The sequence below is a fragment of the Setaria viridis genome, chromosome 3, assembly GCF_005286985.2.
Source record: "Setaria viridis chromosome 3, Setaria_viridis_v4.0, whole genome shotgun sequence".
NCBI classification, from domain to species: Eukaryota; Viridiplantae; Streptophyta; class Magnoliopsida; order Poales; family Poaceae; genus Setaria; species Setaria viridis.
The window spans coordinates 4,513,027-4,534,008 of NC_048265.2; the positions used below are offsets into that span (position 1 = coordinate 4,513,027).

The 20,982-nt window shown below is 44.5% G+C and overlaps 3 protein-coding genes and 1 pseudogene across 3 annotated transcripts; 3 read left to right on the forward strand and 1 right to left on the reverse strand.

Moving 5' to 3' along the window:
• The first annotated feature begins 1,057 nt into the window (after positions 1-1,057).
• Positions 1,058-4,028, forward strand: LOC117847766 (pentatricopeptide repeat-containing protein At5g39680-like; annotated as a pseudogene).
• Positions 4,029-6,370: 2,342 nt separating this feature from the next.
• On the forward strand, positions 6,371-9,002 carry LOC117848835 (uncharacterized). Its single transcript, XM_034730394.2, has 6 exons — positions 6,371-6,530; positions 6,965-7,051; positions 7,358-7,454; positions 7,823-8,126; positions 8,229-8,283; positions 8,583-9,002. The coding sequence occupies exons 1-6, from the start codon at positions 6,441-6,443 to the stop codon at positions 8,658-8,660; spliced, it is 711 nt and encodes a 236-aa protein (XP_034586285.1). The 5' UTR covers positions 6,371-6,440; the 3' UTR covers positions 8,661-9,002.
• A 331-nt stretch (positions 9,003-9,333) lies between these two features.
• Positions 9,334-12,038, reverse strand: LOC117848834 (actin-97). Its single transcript, XM_034730393.2, has 5 exons — positions 11,862-12,038; positions 11,179-11,251; positions 10,705-11,098; positions 9,759-10,372; positions 9,334-9,660 (listed from the first exon to the last, which is right to left on the reverse strand). Exons 2-5 carry the CDS (start codon positions 11,236-11,238, stop codon positions 9,595-9,597), a joined length of 1,134 nt encoding a protein of 377 aa, XP_034586284.1. The 5' UTR covers positions 11,239-11,251; positions 11,862-12,038; the 3' UTR covers positions 9,334-9,594.
• Positions 12,039-15,029: 2,991 nt separating this feature from the next.
• LOC117849871 (PH, RCC1 and FYVE domains-containing protein 1) lies at positions 15,030-20,709 on the forward strand. Its single transcript, XM_034731588.2, has 5 exons — positions 15,030-15,496; positions 16,693-18,754; positions 18,835-18,981; positions 19,284-19,828; positions 20,254-20,709. Exons 2-5 carry the CDS (start codon positions 16,826-16,828, stop codon positions 20,381-20,383), a joined length of 2,751 nt encoding a protein of 916 aa, XP_034587479.1. The 5' UTR covers positions 15,030-15,496; positions 16,693-16,825; the 3' UTR covers positions 20,384-20,709.
• Positions 20,710-20,982: the final 273 nt, after the last annotated feature.

Consider the following 20,982-nt stretch of genomic DNA (forward strand, 5'->3'; position numbering starts at 1 on the left):
TATAAATAACCTAAACTAGCTCCTTAAATCTATATCTAAATTTTCCAAATTGCCATTATAAAAATAGCCTAAAGTAACCTGTAATCTTCATCTATAATTCACCTTTTCCAGTATAAAAAATATAAAATAACCCTCTAAATTTGCCTATGAATTAGCCAACTCTAACCTTGAAGAATCCCCAAATTCGCGTATAAGTTGCATACCCATGTCATTATAAAAAAATGTAAAATAACCCTTATCTCAAGTAACCCTCTAAAAGTTGTATAAATTATCCACCTTCATTATTTAAAAATAACATAAAAGAATGGTTAAATTTACATCTTAACTATCTACCTCTTTTATTATAGACAACTGCATGCTTATTGGTGCACATGCATCGTTCGTCTCATGAAAAATGTATTCCTACTTCAAGGAAGCTAGGCCGCATGGCCGTGGTAATATATACTGCAGCTGAGTTGAGAAATGGCTGGGGGTAATTCACAGTGAACGCCCAAAGTTTATCGATAGGTAGGACTTGTGAGATGATCGCTACAATGACAGTAGGTCTGGTGATATTTTTTTGGGGGTGGTTAAATTAAAGTGGGAATCTTTTAGCGGGTTAGAACTAACCAATATATAAGAATTATGCATGCGCATGTGGATGGTTGCATATCTGTTGTTATCTGATGTGCTATTCTGTTTCGTAACCAATGGTAACAATTAACTAATGCAACCTTTCTTTAGTGCCTACGGAATGCAAGAAACGCAACTAGCAAATGCAGGTGAAATGCACTACTTGGCATGCGCTGAAATTTGTCGCAGAGCTCAATCTTATGCTCAACAAGCTATTGATCAATTCTAGGGAAGAAGCTGAAGCCAACTGAATGAAAAGGCTAAGGAACCTGTGAAATGGTCACCACCACAAACGGATTTCTAAAGCTGAATTTTGATGCTGCATATACTACACTGATACACATTCAGGGTGCTGGGGTTTTATCGCTCGAGACTCATCAGGGAGTTCCCAAGCGGCAGGAGAGGGGAAAATTCAGTCAGCAAGTGATGCCTTTCATGCAGAAGCTTTGGCCTGCATCCAAACTCTGCAGTTTGCAGCTGATGCAGGCATGGGAAGAATCGAGTTGGAAACAGATGCCTTCCCTGCTGTGAAAAATGAACTACACAAAAGCAGTTATCTCTGAAAGCTAAGGAGTATCCCTACCCAGAAAGCCAAACCAAAGGGAGCCTTAGCCCATAGCCCCATATGTACAAACTCGATTCTCTGCCGCCGACGGCGCGCCCCTCCTGGATGAGCGCCGTCGCCTTTTGGAGCTTGAGCCACAGGAAGCGCCACCAGGCGGTTTATCTGGGGAGCAAAGAGGCCAAGAGCGAGAGCAGCTGGGAGGGAGAAGCGGAGTGGAGCGGAGCCGGTTTGGGGCGGTGCCAAACGCACAAACCTCTCTAGAGCCCTGCGCCCGCCCCCAATCACAATGGCCAGCCCCGGCGGCACCGCGCTCCAGCGGCACGCAGCCGTGGCCGTCCTTCGCGCGGCGGCCGCCTCTGGCTAACTATCCAAGGGGAAGGCTCTCCACGCCAGGATCATCAAAGCCGCTCATTTTGATGTGCTCCTGCGCAACAACCTCATCTCCTACTACGCCGAGTGCGGCCAGGTTGGGCTCGCTCGTAAGGTGTTCGACGCAATGCCCTACCGGAACGCCGTGTCCGGGAATCTGCTCATGTCCGGATACGCTTCCGCTGGGCGCCATAAGGACTCGCTTGCGCTGCTCAGGGTGGTCGACTTTGGCCTGAACGAGTATATTCTATTTGCGGCAGTGGCTGCAAGCGCACATGTCCGGAGCTATGACATTGGGAGGCAGTGCCATGGATATGCTGTTAAGGCTGGTCTGGCGGAACAACCTTATGTTCGCAACACATTGCTGCATATGTACTGTCAGTGACTCAGTGTGCTCATATGGAGGATGCGGTGAAGGTATTTGAGAATGTGTCTGGTTTTGATGCATTCGCGTTCAACTCGATGATAAATGGGTTTCTTGATTGGGGGCAGTTGGATGGTTCGGTCAGGATTGTAACAGATATGATGGGAGAAATTGAGAGGTGGGATCATGTGTCATATGTCGCAGTTCTTGGGCATTGTGCTAGCATGAAGGACATGGTGCTTGGTGGTCAGGTGCATGCCCAAGCTTTGAAGAGGAGGCTTCAACTGAATGTTTTTGTGGGGAGTGCACTTGTTGATATGTATGGGAAATGTGACTGTGCCCATGACGCTCAATGCGCATTCGATGCCCTGCCAGAAAAGAATTTCTTTTCTTGGACGGCTGTTATGACTGCTTACTCTCAAAATGAGCTGTATGAAGATGCATTGCAATTGTTCTTGGACATGGAAATGGAAGGAATTAAGCCAAATGAATTCACTTATGCTGTGGCTCTCAATAGCTGTGCTGGTCTTGCAGCCTTGAGAAATGGTAACGCCCTTAGTTCCTGTGCTTTGAAGACTGGGCACTGGGCCCATTTGGTAGTCGGAAACGCCCTCATGAACATGTACTCAAAGAGTGGCAGCATCGAGGATGCATGTAGAGTCTTCACTTCCATGCCATTATGTGATGTAATCTCTTGGAATTTGATCATCACAGGCTATGCGCATCATGGTCTGCAGAAGAAGTCCCGTCTTATGTTACTTCCATTGGAGTGTTGTCAGCTTGTGCTCAGTTGGGTCTTGTTGATGAAGGATTCTACTACTTGAATACGATGATGAAGGAAGTCGGAGTTACACCTGGAAACGAACATTATACTTGTATGGTTGGTTTGTTATGCAGAGCTGGACGGCTAGATGAGGCTGAGCGGTTCATAGTGGATAATGGCATTGGCATAGATGTTGTTGCTTCGCGATCACTGCTAAGTTCTTGCCAGATATATAGAAATTATGGCCTGGGTCATCGAGTAGCCGAACAGATTCTTCAGTTGAAGCCCAATGATATTGGAACCTATGTTTTGCTCTCTAACATGTATGCAAAAGCCAACCGATGGGATGGTGTTGTGAAGTTACGGAAGCAGATGAGAGACAGGGGCGTTAGGAAAGAACCTGGTGTTGGTTGGATTCAAGTGGGAAGTGATGTTCATGTTTTCACATCGGAGGACAAGGCACATCCACAAATTGACCAGATCACTGTAAAACTTGAAGAGCTGATCGACCAGATAAAAGCAATTGGATATGTTCCAAACTTTGCAGTGGTCCTACATGATATTGAGGATGAACATAAAGAGGAGCACCTTATGTATCACAGTGAGAAATTGGCTCTAGCATTCGCCCTTATTCACACCCCTAAGGGAGCAACAATCCATATCATGAAAAACCTCAGGATCTGTGATGATTGCCATGTTGCTATCGAGCTCATATCAATTGTCACTAGCAGAAAAATAGTTGTAAGGGATGCCGTTAGATTTCATTGTATAGAAGGTGGGGTTTGCTCATGTGATGACTATTGGTGATTTGTGGTGCAACTGTCTTGATAACACGTGCCTGTTTTGTTAGGTTAGTGAAGTTGTGCTCAAATTCCTGAGCATTCTCACTTAGTAATTCACTAAATGTCCAGATATGTCTGCGAAGTAGCGCTCCTGACAACAGGCATTGAACAAATTCAGTTGTTCAGCTTATCGAATTTGTACAGCGTCTGAGGAAGAGGGCCAAAGGGCAAGACGACCCAGTTCGATGATTGGCAGAGAAAGGACATTCATGCCTCAGCAATTCACTTGACACAATAGAGCTATATAAGACCAGAATCCACTTGTAAATATATGTAGAGGTTGGAGTTTGTTCAAGTGATGATTATCGGAATTATGGTGCAAATTTATTGATAACATGAGGCCTGTTGAGTCAGTTTAGTGAAGCAACTGGTAGCATTCCACCGCACAGGACTGTATTGCCTAACCATCAGATATCATCAGTCATCATTACAGTATGGCTATCATGCACATCTTCTGTATCATAATATCATACGCTGGTATTTCTGAGCACAGGAGTGTTTGACTGGTGGCTGCAACTGACCGCAACAAGTAAATTTTACCTTAAAATCAGCATTCCAAAGCAACACTGCAGGCTTGCATCTTGTATTATCCTAGATTCTTTCTAGAAATCGAGTGAAGAGAGAGATGCATTTTCCGCAACGTCATCATCATGCACGCAAGGATTCTACATCCCATTTCCATCCACATACGTACGGATTTTTTGCCTGCCAGATCGGCAGATCGCGAACACTTCTTCAGGGAGTTGAATCCGTGTCTGAAAGGCTGGAACAACAAGATGCAGAGCTCAGGTGGCGTGCATATCATGGATGTGAGCTTCTTTCTCTTCCAGTTGATGCCAAGTTCTCGGTGTCCGTACTCTGCAGCACCAGCATAGAAATCCTCGTATTCTTTTCAGATGCTGCAACTTTTCACTTCCCACGCAACACTCGACGAAATATACAGAAAGCCCACCCATCAGCACAAGTTAAGAAAAAGGGTCCAAATCGACCAAATCACAGAAACGGCCCACTCTCTCCTCACGTTCTCCCACCTCAGCTCAACCACATGGTTTGCCAACTGGCAGGACACGCTGCTGCTGGTTAGTACCACACCGCCTGTTCGCAGAGCACAGCACCAAGTTAAATAGCCGGTCCTCCGCGCCTCACTCGCCGAGCAGCTAGCGACTGCTTGTAACCCGAGCGGGGGCATTAAGGTGGTGCGGATGCCAATTGTGGCACTTGGGCCTGGGTCTGCTGCCGCAATCTGCGGCCCGCCCGTTTCAAGTTGCGTAGTGGGCCGTTGGGTGCTTCGGCGAAGGCCTTGGCGTCCCGGCACCTAGAGCGGCGGGCAATGCGTGAGGCTGGCTTCACAGAGCAGCGAATACCGCCCGCTTCCAACGGTGGAAGGATAACGGGCCGCTGCGCTTCAGTCCCGCTTAGGCCCATGTGCCCTCTCTGGCAGACCACCATCTTTTTGCAATGTTTTTCTTCCGTTGGCCTGGCGTCACGGCCCATCATGTCGAAGTATCGGGGTAACATTTGGCCCCAGCTATGTACCCTCTCTGGTAGCTAGCGATTGCCCGCTGGCCTCCGTGTAAACCAGGAAAGCTTGCCTTCCATCCTAAAAAAAAATTGGTGACGAGAGACAAGGCTCAACTTGAACCCTCTCTGGTAGCTAGCGATCTGCAAGGTGGGGAGCTGCATCATGAACCCTCACGATCCCAAAATACTTGTTCATACCACAATTTTGCTAAGAAATATTTCCAACTCAAACTACAGAAACCTATTTAAGGAAATGCAGCAGGAAATAGTAAAATTCATGCAGTGCTCTCATGCAAGAAAAATTGAGGCAAGACAATCCGGTATGATTCAGGATCACAAGGTCAGGAACTACTAACTAAGCATGTCTTGCTCAATTTCTAAAGTGTTGCAATGCACAACTGAAACAGACACTTTGTTAATTCAGATCGTACTCAACAAGAAATGACTAATCAGCCGCACTAATATCAGTCATTTGAACTGAATCAAAGTAACTCTTCAGGACAACAAGCAGATCGGACCGCCAAGGTCCAATTTTTCACTGCGAGGCACAGACCCCGATCGACCGGGCTGCAGTATTACCTGTGGAGGGCAAAGGAGGCGGACACCGAACCGGTCGAGTGCGCGTGCGGCGAGGCCGTCAGGTGAGGTGTCCGCGTCACCGGTGAAGATGGCGCAGGGAGGCCCGGGCGGAGCTCCTGCACGGCGCGCACCAGAGCACGCGCTCCCCGCCACCGCCGTCGTTGGTGTACGGTTGGAAGAACCCTGCGGCGGGGGTGGGCTGGCGGCCGAGGTGGAGGGGAAGGCGCCGGAGTGCGGCGGCGAGGAGGACGGAGAAGACGGCGGCGACTCTGGAAGCGCGCGGGAAGGGGCCGCGCGTGCAGGAATCGGTATTGGGGAAGACCCGATGTCGCGAATATATGCGGGTGAGGGAGAATGTTTTCGCGTTAGGTGTACTGTTTGAGTTTGTTTTTTTCTTTTTTCCCTAAAAAAGATATTGGGAGTAAGATTAACAGCCTTTTGGAGTTGGAAAGCACTAACCTTGTGGTATAGGCTGATAGCTGCCCGACGCGGCGGTGTAATGGATAAACTCACCGGCGACCGGCGACGAGGACCGGGCAGGAGACCGACCAGCAGGAGGGAAGCTGGCGCAGAACGGCAGGAATGGATGCGGCGCCGCTAAGGGGGAGGTGGTGGTTGCGGAACCCGCGTTCGGGTGCCGTACACGAGCGCCATCGTCGCCGGCATCTCCGGCGAGGTTGGAGAGGAGAAAGACATAACTAAATTAGGGGCCTTCTAGGGGGGTTTATGTAAAATATTGGATCGCGATTCTTACTGCAAATACGCACAGCCATCCGGCCCTGCGCTTCGTCTTCTCCCGCGGGCCGCCGCAGGGCAAGCCAAGCGATGCAGACCGCTGCGGCCGCCCGGAGGGGCGCCGCGGCGTGGGCCGCGTCGGCGTTCCACTCTTCCGCCGCAGCGCTCTCCAAATCCACGGTAATCCCCACCCGTACCTGTACACTGCCGGGTTTGCCTCGTCCTTCAGACGCATTGCTCCACCATCCAGTTCTGGCGCTGGCCGCCGGCGCTCCGCCCTTGTGCCCGATGCGCAGCGCGTCCGAGCCCCTCCGCCCGACCCGGCCGCTGCACAAGCCCGCGACGGCGGCGCCCCCTCCGCACTCCACGCGAGGCGCGACGCGCCCGTCCGCCCGATGCTGGCGCAGATCCCTGCGAGGCTGCGACCTCACCTCATGGCCCCTTCTTGCATTGGCTGGCAGATTCGTAATCTCTAGATAGGAAACGGGTTGCAAAATGGTTCACATGGTGAATGCTCCGCTGATTTGTGTTAAAAAAACACTTTCAGAGCATCGTAGCATATGTTGATTCTGTGTTTCTTCAATCATTTGGAATCTAACAGTTATTTTGCGCAGCCTCGTATCCGGTTCGCTGTCCGTGAGAAGCGCAGGGATGCAAAGAGTGCCCTTAAAAACATTCTGCTCAATGGCAGCCCGTGTCAGGTAACACTCACCATTTTCCTATTCTGCACTTTCTAATCTCTGAGCTATCTCTCAACAATACCTCAAACTGACTCAGCTACTGGAGGCGCACTTTTAATCCCGTTTTCAGTGTGTTATCCTTGTTGAAGTGATCTATGTGGTTTCTTCTGACTCTAGTTGTACCAGATGTGTGTTGGTGCTGATGGGTAAAATAGACGTGCCTTGATAGTTCAGTTTATACTATACATGGGGAATGCTCTTTTTAATTTCTTATACTCCCCTGTGAAAAAGGATTTACTTCAAATTATGTTTCAATGTTCCCTACAGGAAAGCATTAACAAGCAAATGAGAAAGCAGAAAGGTAGTGGCAGACCAAAGGTCCAGCATTCTTGTCCAGGGAAAAATCCATATGGCAAAAATAAGCGTAAGTTCTTTCAAATCATTTGCCGTGAACTGCTTTTGAATTGAACTGCTTGTGTTCTTCTGTGTTTTTAATTAACTAGAGTACAAGACTTTTGGAATGAATATTTAAATATACAAATTACAAGCACAGAATGAAAACATTTCCCTGAGTCTTACATTGTTTTATTATGAATGTTGCTCCATTATTTACTTCAAATGTGAATTTTGCAAGTTACAGTGACATTATTACACCTGGGTGATCATTCCTACCATCTTCACTGTGTAAATGTTTTATTATGATATAACTTTGCATTTCACCATCTACTGTTACCTCCAAATTATTTTCTGTATATTTGGATGACAAGAAGTGCACACTAATGTTTAACGTAGGTGGGCAGAACTGGAAAAGCTTTGATGATGATGAATGCACAGATACACCATATGGTACCTTTGGTGGTAAGAGATCCTTCACATGGTACTGGCCCGGGGAGAATGACGAGCTTGGTAGTTCTCCTAGCGGTTTTCAATGGAGGGATGAATCTCAGTCTGCCAAATCAAGGAAAAAGTTCTTGAATGAAAGTGATCTCGATGAGGAAGAGGTGTCAGGGTCAGGCCATGATGATTTGCGAAGCTATAGGATCTCTCTGGGGTTGCCAATTTTAGGCCCCTTAAAACTGGCGCATATTAAGGCTGCGTGAGTCATCTGAACATTTCTTACATCACCACATCACATTTGCAGGGTTCAGTGTCACAAGGTTACTAATTGATTATCTTTCTCAAAATGGTGCCTCTGCAGTTTTCGTGCTTCTGCTCTCAAGTGGCACCCGGACAAGCATCAAGGACCTTCACAGGTTGGTGTCATAGTATGTGTTGTCCTTGCATTTCACCATTTTTTTTTCACTTGTGACTCTTTCAAGGATTTTGTGATATGATTCTGGAATTTCTGGTAACTGGTGCAGAAGTCTTTAAGGAACTGTTTGTCATGCATAACCAAATTGAAATGCACAGCGTGCTGGATACATTGTATCGAGTAGTAGAATTGTGGATTGAACATTAAAAGTAGCAAAAAATAATAATAACTCGGTTCTTTTTTTGTTGATTTATTGAGCTATATCCAAGTAGTTGATCTGAAAACATCTGTATCCTCCAGGCTGAAGCAGAGGAAAAGTTCAGACGCTGTGTGGAAGCATACAACGTATTGACTTGTGCCTTCAAGTCAAGTGGCTAACTATGGGCGCATGCAAGTGCAAGGAAACTTTTTGATGATTTTTTGGGAACTTCAAATTGATACGTGGAGCTGCTGTAGTTTAAGGACACAGAGAAACTAGAAGAAAGTGAAGTTTAGAGTTTTGGCTTCATGTTGATAACGAAATATAAAGAATAATCTGTATCAAAAACATAGACTTGGGTCAGCCCAGCCAAATCAATTGAGGTGACGCAAATTCCAGGGTTCATTTGTATGTTTGCTTCCACTGTCACTGTAAGAGTAAATGTTGTTTCACAGCGAGTTTGTTGTAAAATTTTACTCAGTAATGCTGAATAGATCCAAAACAGTTGCAGTGTCAGCAAATGCTTTGTTTGACATAAAAGAGGACAGGGGCTAGTGTTGATGTAAAATCCAAGTTTAGAGGTGGCTAAACCACATGAATCCATATCAGGCTTCCCTGGTTGTAAGCTCTCCAGTTGGTTCAATATTCAGTATCTGCAGTTCTGCACTACATTCTTGTTTAACTGAAGTCTTGACAAAATGGCGTTTGTCAATGGGGCTTGGCATAGCTGCAGCCAAAAGTTTATTGTGCCTTAGTTTGTTAGTTTCGGCAATGCAAAAGCTACTTGCAGTCCATATTTGCACGGATGCTTACAGCGCTTTCAGATATATAAGGCCGTAGATGTAGCAGCACTGCAGCAGCATAGTCCCAAGCAATTTATAGAACTATCAGCTTACAGCTCCAACCAAGCCAAGCCAAGCAAGTTTTACAACAAACCAGGTGATACAACACAACACGCTCGCACATGAAGCCACAGCATACAGGGGGCCTATCCCAGAGAAGAATCATGGTCTGAAGAAAATAGACATAGTATGCTGTTCTGCAGCACATCTCTAAATAAATGAACCAGACATAACGTGAGACTAGATGACAGTGATGATGCAGTTGAGAAACCTAGAAGCACTTCCTGTGAACAATTGCTGGGCCAGACTCATCGTACTCATCCTTCGATATCCACATCTGGTACATCAATGCCAGAATATAACAGAATTTAGATGCTGCTTTAATTTCACATTGATAAGTTATAAGTTCAGTAACTGCAATCAAACAATAGGTACCTGTTGGAAAGTGCTGAGCGAGGCTAGGATCGACCCTCCGATCCAGACACTGTACTTCCGCTCAGGTGGTGCAACGACCTTGATCTTCATGCTGCTCGGAGCAAGGGCGGTGATCTCCTTGCTCATACGATCAGCAATGCCTGGGAACATAGTTGTACCTCCACTGAGCACAATGTTGCCATACAGGTCCTTCCTGATATCCACGTCACACTTCATGATTGAATTGTAGGTCGTCTCATGGATTCCAGCAGCCTCCATACCAATCATGGATGGCTGGAAGAGGACCTCAGGGCACCTGAATCTCTCTGCACCAATGGTGATTACTTGACCATCAGGTAGCTCATAGCTCTTTTCAACTGAGGAGCTGTTCTTGGCAGTTTCCAACTCTTGCTCATAGTCAAGGGCAATATATGCAAGCTTCTCCTTGATGTCCCTTACAATTTCTCGCTCAGCAGAGGTTGTGAAGGAGTAACCCCTTTCAGTGAGAATTTTCATGAGGGAGTCTGTGAGATCACGACCAGCCAGATCCAAACGAAGAATGGCATGAGGAAGTGCATATCCTTCATAAATGGGCACAGTGTGGCTCACACCATCACCAGAGTCAAGAACAATACCTGCACAGAGAGAAAAACAGAATCTTCAACCACATATTGTGTAACCAAATAGTTCAGATTTCCATTACTTCTTGACTTATTAGTATTAGCTATAGGTACTAGTATTTAGTTTTGCCTGAATTCATATCACCTCATAGACAGCAGGTGGTAATCACATAGGATATACTGTACCTGAATTATGCCAACTCACAAACATGAATAGATGATCCAATGGCTTAATTATGCAACTTTGAAAATAACTTCAAACAGATACTGGAGAACAGCATAACGAAACCATAAATATATAACTGGGAGACTGAATCAAAACTGCACTAAAAGGAATAAATTCATACCAGTAGTACGTCCACTGGCATAGAGGGAGAGCACAGCTTGAATTGCAACATACATGGCAGGAACATTGAAAGTCTCGAACATAATCTGGGTCATCTTCTCCCTGTTAGCTTTAGGGTTTAAAGGAGCTTCAGTGAGCAGCACAGGGTGCTCCTCCGGTGCAACACGGAGCTCATTGTAGAAAGTGTGATGCCATATTTTCTCCATGTCATCCCAGTTGCTTACAATACCATGCTCAATCGGGTACTTCAGTGTGAGGATACCTCTCTTGGACTGTGCCTCGTCACCAACATATGCATCTTTTTGTCCCATCCCTACCATGACACCAGTGTGGCGAGGACGGCCAACAATGCTAGGGAAAACAGCCCTTGGTGCATCATCTCCAGCAAAACCAGCCTACAAGATACGCATAATTAGTAGGATATTTTGGAATGTGTCAGATCAAAAGTGTGGCAGTAGAGAGGAAATACACTTACCTTGACCATTCCAGTCCCATTGTCACAGACAAGAGGCTGGATGTCCTCACCATCAGCCATTTCTACAGAATAACTGCAAGTGGCATATGAAGAGAATCAGTTTGTGATGAAAGGTTTCCTTAGCTCAATACATGGTATAAAGGAACATTGAACATGCAAATGCATTTTAATTGAAAGCATTAACTTGATGCGTACAAGAAAAAATGTCAGAAAACAAAGCAATTTATGCAATACCCCTGGCACTGGTTAAGTTATATAGTTCCTAAACAACAACTTCTAACCCATAATGTCTGAATTTCACAGCAGCCTACAAGAAAAAATGTCAGAAAACAAAAGCAATTTATGTAATACCCCTGGCACTGACTAAGTTATATAGTTCCCAGAGAACAATTTCTGACCCATAAAGTCTGAATGAATTTCACAGCAGCATGTTTCCACTGTGTCAATTTGTGGAACAATCTAGGAGCATCCTAGAGCATGGATTCCTTGATCCTAAGGAGGAAATGAACCGATGAAAGATACGATTTTTGGCCCGATCTTCGCCCAGGCTACTCAGATCCGGGCCCGCAAGGTCGCAAGACCAAGCCTTGGAGTGAACGGAGAGCAAGATCTAGAAGCTAACAAGAACAGAGAGCAGCGTCGTAGAGGACCAGAAGAGAGCGAGGGAGAGAGCGCTCGCTTACGGTGAAGCGTTTATGCGGGGGCGGACCGGACGGGATCGGATGCGATCGCCGCAGCAGAGGAGGACGAGCGGGGGTGGGCGGTGCTGCTGCGCTGCTACTGCCGCCCCTCCCTGTCCTGTCGTGTGGAACAGCCAGCAGCAACGAGATGAATTGAAGAAGCACGAGAAAAATGGGGAAAAGGTTTTGCTATTCCTGTTTTTTCCCCCCAAAGTCTTCTCCCGCACTTGAATTTCACTTCACACAGAACGGCCCAGCCCGGCCTCACTCGTTGGTAGGCCTCCATGTTGTGCATCAAATCCCGGCCCATCAACCAAACTAAATTCTTTTAAAAAAAATTTAAAGGTTCTTTTGCTCATTTTATGCGGGCCCGCACCATGTCCGCTTCATCTTCAAATTCACCACATTTGCAGCGATGTTAGAGTTTGGTCAGTAATCACCGGACTTAGAGAGGAAAGCTCACTGTGCTGTCAGTCACTAGCAAGGGGTTGCAGGTGGATACGTGAGGAAAAAACACCTGGAAGTTAAGGAAAATGGGACTGTACACGGGATCCCATCAGTGCACGATGGCTGTCGTTGCATACGTTCTTTGCATTGGACCATGGAACAGGGCTAGCATTCTCGCTCTTCTCTTGGCATTTTCTTTGGTAACGGAATCATCACATGGATCAGATACATGCGCAGCATGGGCTTATATTATCAAATCATTGTGCCGTTATTTAACTAGCTAGACAAATTAAAGTAAGTAATAAGCGATGCTCCCCTAAAAAATAAGTCATTTTAAGATTCAAAATTTGCCAAAAATTAAATTATTATACTCAATTTGGCATGCATGTGCATGAGCATGTGAGCATGCGGCGGTCAATTAGAGTTAACTGTGACTAATAAATAGGGGCAATGGATGTTATTTTACCTGTTCTAAAATTTCTAAGGTGACTTGTTTTTTGCGACGGAAGGAGTATATAATTAATCAACCAACCAGCTGGCAACAAAGCTCTCTTGTCGATCGTCAGATCATTGATCATACATGATTCCAACATAGTCGACGTGTTCAGGAGAACGACACTTCCTATGCATGTGTTGCATTAGAGATAGGAAATTAAGTAAGTAGGGAGCTATCGCTCTCGATCTCGTATCGCCCTTCCCGATTCCCATACTCTGTCCACCTCGCTGCCCATACATGGCCCTATCTCCCTCCATGCATAGTAACATATGATTGTCGTTTTCGTTAAGCAAGCAGATACTCACTGGTACAACGAATGTGCTCGTATTTACTGGACTATTTTAGGAATTAATGATATTATTATTTCGGCGGTAGGCGATGTACTAGTCATTGATGTTGACTTTGTCAATCTCAATATTCCACTGCGTTTCGGGAAAAAAAAAAGTTTTGCGCATGTGGATGTGGCAAAAGGGCATAAGATGGCAAAAAATGAGCTTCGTCAAGCCACCAAGCTCAGCAAAGAATACCATTAAGTCGTAACGAGCTTTCATATATCATTGGGAATACATACTTCTCCTCAAAAGCAAAGTTTCACTTGGCGTAACCGTTTTAATGCGTGGTTGGGTTTGAATTAGTTTGGTGCACCAACACAACGTTATACGTTTTCAATGGAAAATTGGTAAGTTCATCGGCCAACGACCAAAGCTACTCGATCTGTCGTCTTACTTAGTAGCGGTGAACCTCCTATAGCTAGGGACGCATGCATGTCGTCATCAAATACTTGCCATGTCTCATGTGAACTCGAACAGCACCCATTCAATACCGAGCGATAGGACAAGGCATGTTTGCAGCACTAGAATTAAAGTTGGGTGCGTTACATGTTTCATCCAAATCTTGTGTTCCTTTGGACCACTTTTAATACATGCTAAAGTTTCTTGTAGCGTCTCCAGAGTATACTGATGTGAAAGCAAGTCTTTAAAAAACTTGACCTACAATTTTCTTTGCAATATGTTATCGATTGCAATAAAATTAGCATCTTATAGAAAATGCAGTTTCAAAAACCATGATATTAAAAAAATTGAGATACGGATCTAGTGGTACAACTTTGCATAATATTCATGCATATAATTTGAGGTAAAAATTTACAAACTTTGACTTGTTGCTTATCAAAAACATCTTACAAAAATGAAAGGAGGCCGAGGGAGTATTAGTAAACCTTGATAATTGAGTAGATATCATATCATTACATCAATTTGATTAGATATCATATCATTCCATTAATTTGATTAGATAGCATATCATTACATTAACTGTGATTGTATAAGCATAGTACTACTACCTCACTATCATATCATGCAATTAGTTGCGTCAATGTGCACTCAATATGTCGGCAAGTTCATCAAGAAATTAGAATTCTAGAAAATTAAATGTCCCGTTGTGATATGATTAGGAGGAAAACCAATTAGAAGCATATGTATACAATATAATAGTAATAGAAAACTAGAAAAGTTAGAAGGGAAAATAATGTTAGTTACTTATTTTGCATCCTTATAGGCTTAATTAGTCTATGCTTGCAAACATTCGCCTTCTGTGTTACAAGGAGACAAATGTGCTGCAGCGGTACAGTTCATTACAGGCTCCAAGAAGAGAAGTTTTTCGAAAAGCCACTCTTCAGATGATCTGCTGCGGTACACTAGGCAAATTTGCTTCTACATCAAGTTTGAAAAGCATGGAGTATTGTACACTCAAGTTGGTATAAGTTTAATGTGGTTTTGTCTGCATTTCCAACCTAGAATCCAGTAATCTGTAGAGTTCCCCAACTTGATCTTCTTAAAAGCAACACCATATCAGTTTACTAATTAACTAATTAGCTCTTTATTAATCCTTCTACATTTCAACAAAATTACCCAATCACCAACCCGTGCTACTAGTACATGTCAACGCAATTTATTTTTCTATTTTTCCCTTTCTACAGAGGCTGCTAGATCTTATCATCAGGCTAACTAGTACAAGTGTGCAACAGTTTCTTCACAAACAAAAGAAGCATATCTGTCTGTCTGTCAGTCAGAGAGCACAGGAGAGGAACAAGACCATATTATCCATTCAGATCTGAGCAACAGTAACCAAACCCATAATCTAGTGCCATCAGAGGAATAAAAATGCATTACAGGAACAACATTAAAAAAATTTAACTACTAGACCCAAGACCAGCTGGCTATTTCTGAGTAGAAGCCAGCAGATACGGTCAAGTAACAGCCTTAGAAAACAAGTAAGCACAGTGAAGAGTCCAAAGCAAGAGCACAAGATGGGCGTGGCCATGGCCATGTGAGGGAGATGAGTACATGCACAGACATCACCGCGGGGTGAGCCGGAGTGCCCAAAAAGAGAAAGAAAGCAGCCGGGTGAGGCGAGTAATGGAGGAGGCGGCGTAGAGAGAGAAAGAGCTGAGAGGGAAAGAACAAACAGGGGGAGCCCATCCCTCGTGATCAACAGCACACAAGCGGAGAAAGTGGGAGAGGAAAGAGGGAAGCTGGCGCATTGACTCCAGCCTCCGGCGCACGCCAGCCGGCGACCTTCCGGCTTCCGGCGGCGCTCGAGCCGGGTGGATCCCATCTTGGAGGGAGTGCCGCAGGAGCAGGAGGAGAGATTTCTTGGGCGCATGGAGAGTTGATGCTTCGTTCCCCCTGGAGCTCTGGTACGCGAATCTTTCGCATTCTTGCGCAAATTTTGATTCTTTCTGCGGCTTGAGGTTTGCCCTGGTCAGTTGGCGCCGGTAAGCCCGGAAAGGGGGCTTCTTCGCGCATTTCTGAACGAATCTAGTGTTTCTGTGGTCTTATTTCCTGATGGAAGACTCGAGTCTAGATTTCCCCCCATTTGTAGTGCCGGCGGTTTTGGTGTTGATGGTTCTTGGCACCCCTGATACTGATTTGGGTTGATAATGTTGGGGGGATGGTTGCCTGGACGCAGTTCGGGTCTGCATTTCTATGCCTTCACGGCTGATGATTTTAGCTGTGGTGCCAATGTACTGGTTACTGGTAATATTGTGGACTGATGGTGTTGATTTACTTGTCAGTAAGCGATGCCAGCAAATTGCTCATGCAAACAAACAATGTGATGCCCACGGCACATCTCCATTGGTGTTAGGCTGTTGGTGCGCAGATTATGATTATCTTGGGGGAAATAAAAGGTTTTAATGGAGTGTTTCAAGTTTCCAGCATTAATTCTTTGTGGTCATACATTGTGGGTTCACTCAATTTTTTATATACAGAATGCGGAACTAATTGTCTGATGCTAGTTAATGCTTGCATAGTTGCATACAAGGAGTCAAGTTCAGTTAAATATCAGAGGAGCTCTTGTTATAATGATATAAAATTTAGCAGACATGTCCCATTTTTGGTAAACCCTTCCATCGTGGCTCTGGGCCAGGGCGTCAAATTCTGGTTTTGCAAATATATTGGTCCAAGGCGGTTTTTGGTTTCTGGCAAGTACCTGTTGGTAATTGTTTTTTTTTTAAATGATGGTTTTGATCTGTCCAATGTAAATGGAATCACTGGCACTATCCGATCTATCCAATTTAAATGTAAATTTTAATGTGACCCATTCATGCTAGGATCTGGCAGTGAATGGTGTGAACCTGGTGAACGTCTGCCCAGAATCATTGCTTATCGATTTTAAATCAATCTTTCAATTTATATTTAATTGCTTCAGATTTGTGCTCCTAGTATTGCCAAGAACTGGTTATTCTTCTTTCCACTTAGTAAGATTAGTACCATAACTTCTATTCTGCACATAACTGTAACCTTGCTGCCCTTTTTCTCTTGCATAAAGTTTCATCTGGTTCTCCAATCTCTTCTACAGCATTTTTTATTCTTTGCTGTTAAATATGTGCAGGTATTTGGCATGCCCACATCGTTTGAACATGTACCTCTCTCATCAATATAGCACTCCTGTGACAGTAATGATTTTGTGTGTGTTGATACTATTCTCCTAGCTTTATGGTCGCATTGTGATCAGATACAAAAACATGCTCATGAAGGGGCCATCTTCAGATGTTCTCAGAGCAAGCATTTCTAGTGCCCCAAGTACATCTAGCCATGGTTCTGCACAAGATGAATGTGATTCCTTAGGGGATGTCTATGTGTGGGGTGAGGTTGTCTGCGATAATTCTGTACGAACTGGTTCCGATACTGTAATTAGATCAACTGGAAGGTGTGACATCCTACTGCCAAAGCCATTGGAGTCCAGTTTAGTTCTTGATGTGTATCATGTAGATTGTGGGGTCAAGCATGCTGCATTGGTCACGAAAAGTGGTGAGGTTTTTACATGGGGTGAAGATTCTGGAGGCCGTCTTGGCCATGGAACACGGGAAGATTCTGTTCACCCTCGTCTGGTCGAGTCTTTGACAGTTTCAAACATAGATTTTGTTGCCTGTGGGGAGTTTCATACTTGTGCTGTTACAACAACGGGTGAGCTTTATACATGGGGAGATGGAACTCACAATGTTGGACTTCTCGGACACGGCAATGATGTAGGACACTGGATACCTAAGAGGATTTCTGGAGCATTGGAAAGTCTTCAAGTTGCTTATGTTTCTTGTGGAACCTGGCATACAGCCTTGATTACATCCATGGGTCAACTATTTACCTTTGGGGATGGTTCATTTGGAGTATTAGGCCACGGAGATATGAAAAGCATTTCTTACCCAAGGGAGGTAGAGTCACTATCAGGGTTGAAAACAATTGCAGTGGCATGTGGTGTATGGCACACTGCAGCTATTGTGGAGGTTATTGTCACTCGGTCCAGTTCAAGTGTAAAGCTATCTGCTGGAAAGCTGTTCACATGGGGAGATGGTGACAAGCATCGACTTGGTCATGGTGACAAAGAAGCTCGACTTGAGCCAACTTGCGTGGCTACCCTTATTGATTATGATTTTTACAGGGTAGCATGTGGTCACAGTCTTACTGTAGCCTTGACAACTTCTGGACAAGTCTTAAGCATGGGTAATGCTGTTTATGGTCAGCTCGGAAATCCTCATTCAGATGGAAGGATTCCATGTTTAGTTGAAGACAAGATTGCGAGTGAACATGTTCTCCAAATTGCTTGTGGCTCCTACCATGTTGCGGTTTTGACAAGCAGGAGTGAAATTTTTACATGGGGAAAGGGAGCTAATGGCAGATTGGGTCATGGAGATATAGAGGATCGGAAGGTACCTACACTGGTTGAAGCCTTGAAAGATAGAGCTGTAAGGTACATAGCATGTGGTGCAAACTTCACTGCTGCTATTTGCCAGCATAAATGGGTTTCTGGAGCTGACCAAGCACAGTGCTCCTCATGTCGACAGCCATTTGGGTTTACTCGAAAGAGGCGTAACTGCTATAACTGTGGACTTGTCCATTGTAATGCCTGCACCTCAAGGAAGGCCTTGAGAGCAGCACTGGCTCCTAATTCTGGGAAACCTTACCGTGTCTGTGATTCATGTTTCTTGAAGTTGGATAGTGCCTCAGATCCTAATTCAGCTAACAGGAGGAAAGACCCTGTTCCCTACCAATCTGGTGAAAGCAATGGAGATGCTAAAGCAACTAAAGCTGCTATACCCAGTAATATGGATATGATTAGAAGTTTGGATATCAAGGCAGCACGGCAAGGGAAGAAAACTGATGGACTGTCATTTCTCCGTAATCCTCAAGTTAGTTCACTCCTGCAGCTGAGTGATATTGCTTTGTCTGGTGGCTTAGACATGACCAGATCAGCTCCGAGAGCAGTACGTATATCTGCAACTCGGTCAGTAACTACTTCAAGGGCTGTTTCCCCTTTCTCTCGCAAGCCCAGTCCACCACGTTCTACCACACCAGTTCCAACCGCCCATGGTCTTTCTCTCTCAAAAAGTGCTACTGATAATATCGTTAAAGCAAATGAGCTCTTAAACCAGGAAGTTGAGAGGCTGCGTGCACAGGTGTGTATTCTTCATTATTCAGTAGAACCTTGCTTTTCATGTTTATGATGTAGCAAGAATTGCTAATTTTACACATTTAGGTTGATAACCTGAGAAACCGGTGTGAGCTTCAAGACCTTGACCTGCAAAAATCAGCCAAGAAAGTACAAGAGGCTATGACACTGGTGGCAGAAGAATCTGCAAAATCTAAAGCTGCAAAAGAAGTTATAAAATCTTTAACCGCTCAGGTAATCTTCAATCTCTTAGTTCTCATGGTTTGTGTGATGTTTTACTGAGTCGAGTAACAAAATGCTCAACTTGTAAAGTTTTTCATTGTTTGGAATCACTTTCTAGGTAACACATTGCCTTTTTATTTCTGGCGAAAACACTGTCAGATGTGTGATTTCTGTTGTCTCAGTATCTGTCACAATCATCTTTGCTTATTCCCTACATTTAAGAATACTAAAGACAGGAGTAGGCATATTATTTTTAACCAGAAATAAATGTTGAAGCCTTATGGCTGTGTACCTTTTTCTCTTGACTTGTCTAGCTGAAGGACATGGCTGAAAGATTACCACCAGATCACTGCGCCTACAATGTCAATGAGACAAAGCAAGCACATATTCCAAATGGCATCGAGTCACATGTTGCTAGCTACTCTAGCATGAATGGAATTCACCCGCCACGTAATGAGTTGCTGAATGCTTCAATTGCACATAGTCCAAACTCTGGACGGTCATCGCATTCCAATGGAATCTCAGGCCAGCATAAATTACTGGGCAATGTCAGTGAAAATAGTGATTGCAGCACTCACAGCCTAAGAATTACCAGTCCTCTCGATTCAGAGCTTCCCAGTCGAAGAGCACGCAGCAGCAGTGATGAGATGCTGACAGCAGGTAGTAGAGTGGATGATAATTTGAGCATGGATGCTAGGTCCCTTCAAAATGGTGAGGATGGCTACAAGCCTCGAGGCGCAATATCATTACCCAGCAACCAAGTTCAGGCTGAATGGATCGAACAGTACGAACCTGGTGTGTACATAACACTCACAACCCTCCGTGATGGGACTCGGGATCTAAAGAGGGTTCGTTTCAGGTGATTTACGCTCTATTTTATCTTTGTTTTGCTGCATTACTCCCTTGTTTAATTTATTTTCATATACACCTTACAAAAGACGTTTGCATCGTCTTAGTTGCTTTATTATTAATTAGCACTCCACATCACTTCACCTTTCCTGACATTATACAATAACTGGGCACTTCAGCACACGCAGCCAAACAGGAATGAAGTGTTCTTGAAATTCTAGAGCATGAAAGGTTCCATGCTGCACACTTTTTGAGAAACGAAGGCTGCACTATTCTGTGACTGAGCAGGCGAACCAGCACTTTCAGCATATCTTGTAGGAGCGAGTAGCTGTATATAGCTATCCTGGGCTGTTGTATTGACTGACAAGCCAGCAATTCTTTGCAAATTCTAACTTATTTTAAATTCTTGCTTCTTCCAAACTTTACCTTTTGCAGTCGAAGACGATTTGGTGAGCATCAGGCAGAAAATTGGTGGAATGAGAACCGTGAAAAGGTTTATGAGCGATACAATGTGAAGAGCTCTGAGCGTGTGTCATCAGCGGCCTCAACCCGGTCCGCATATTGACTTGAGGATGGCCTGTGGCATCATGGAACTTTGCCCCACTGCACAAAACAGAAGAACTCCAAGATCATTTGCCACCAGTAAATTATGAGATCCGAGGGCTTATATACTGTGGTGTGCCAAAAGCCTGCGGCAATTATTTTGGTTAGCACGATAATGCTTTATAGAACGATAGTTGATTTTTGTTTTGTTTGAGTCACCCAAGGCTATGTCACCAGCCTGTTTTGGCATAATGTACATAGACGATGCAAGTACATCAGGGAAAGGGGAATCTTGTTGTTAAGTCACAACCATTCATCAGTAGGGAATGCAGGAACGTTCTTTGATCACCAGATGGAGTAATATGCTTATGCGTGTTTCCAGTAACAATATTTATATGGTATAAAGTTATATAACTCCGATACCAATACCAGCTTAATTGCTTAAATGTAGTTGCCGCAGTTTATGATTACTCCTTCCATTCCAAATTGTAAGTCTTTTGATTTTTTTTAAATTCATAACTTTTGTTATGCATTTAGATATACATTGTCTAGATACATAGCAAAAATTATGTATTAAAAATGTCAAAATGATATACAATTTAATTTTAAAGGCAGTAGATC

Bases quoted from the DNA above. Each gene is read 5' to 3' on its own strand.
- LOC117848835 (XM_034730394.2), top strand. From the start codon at position 6,441: ATGCAGACCGCTGCGGCCGCCCGGAGGGGCGCCGCGGCGTGGGCCGCG. The intron at 6,531-6,964 runs GTAATCCCCACC...TATTTTGCGCAG, and splicing joins CAGCGCTCTCCAAATCCACG to CCTCGTATCCGGTTCGCTGT. The intron at 8,284-8,582 runs GTTGGTGTCATA...TGTATCCTCCAG, and splicing joins AGCATCAAGGACCTTCACAG to GCTGAAGCAGAGGAAAAGTT.
- LOC117848834 (XM_034730393.2), bottom strand. From the start codon at position 11,238: ATGGCTGATGGTGAGGACATCCAGCCTCTTGTCTGTGACAATGGGACT. The intron at 11,099-11,178 runs GTAAGTGTATTT...CGTATCTTGTAG, and splicing joins ATGGGACTGGAATGGTCAAG to GCTGGTTTTGCTGGAGATGA. The intron at 10,373-10,704 runs GTATGAATTTAT...CTCTCTGTGCAG, and splicing joins TGCCAGTGGACGTACTACTG to GTATTGTTCTTGACTCTGGT.
- LOC117849871 (XM_034731588.2), top strand. From the start codon at position 16,826: ATGCTCATGAAGGGGCCATCTTCAGATGTTCTCAGAGCAAGCATTTCT. The intron at 18,755-18,834 runs GTGTGTATTCTT...TTACACATTTAG, and splicing joins TTGAGAGGCTGCGTGCACAG to GTTGATAACCTGAGAAACCG. The intron at 19,829-20,253 runs GTGATTTACGCT...TACCTTTTGCAG, and splicing joins CTAAAGAGGGTTCGTTTCAG to TCGAAGACGATTTGGTGAGC.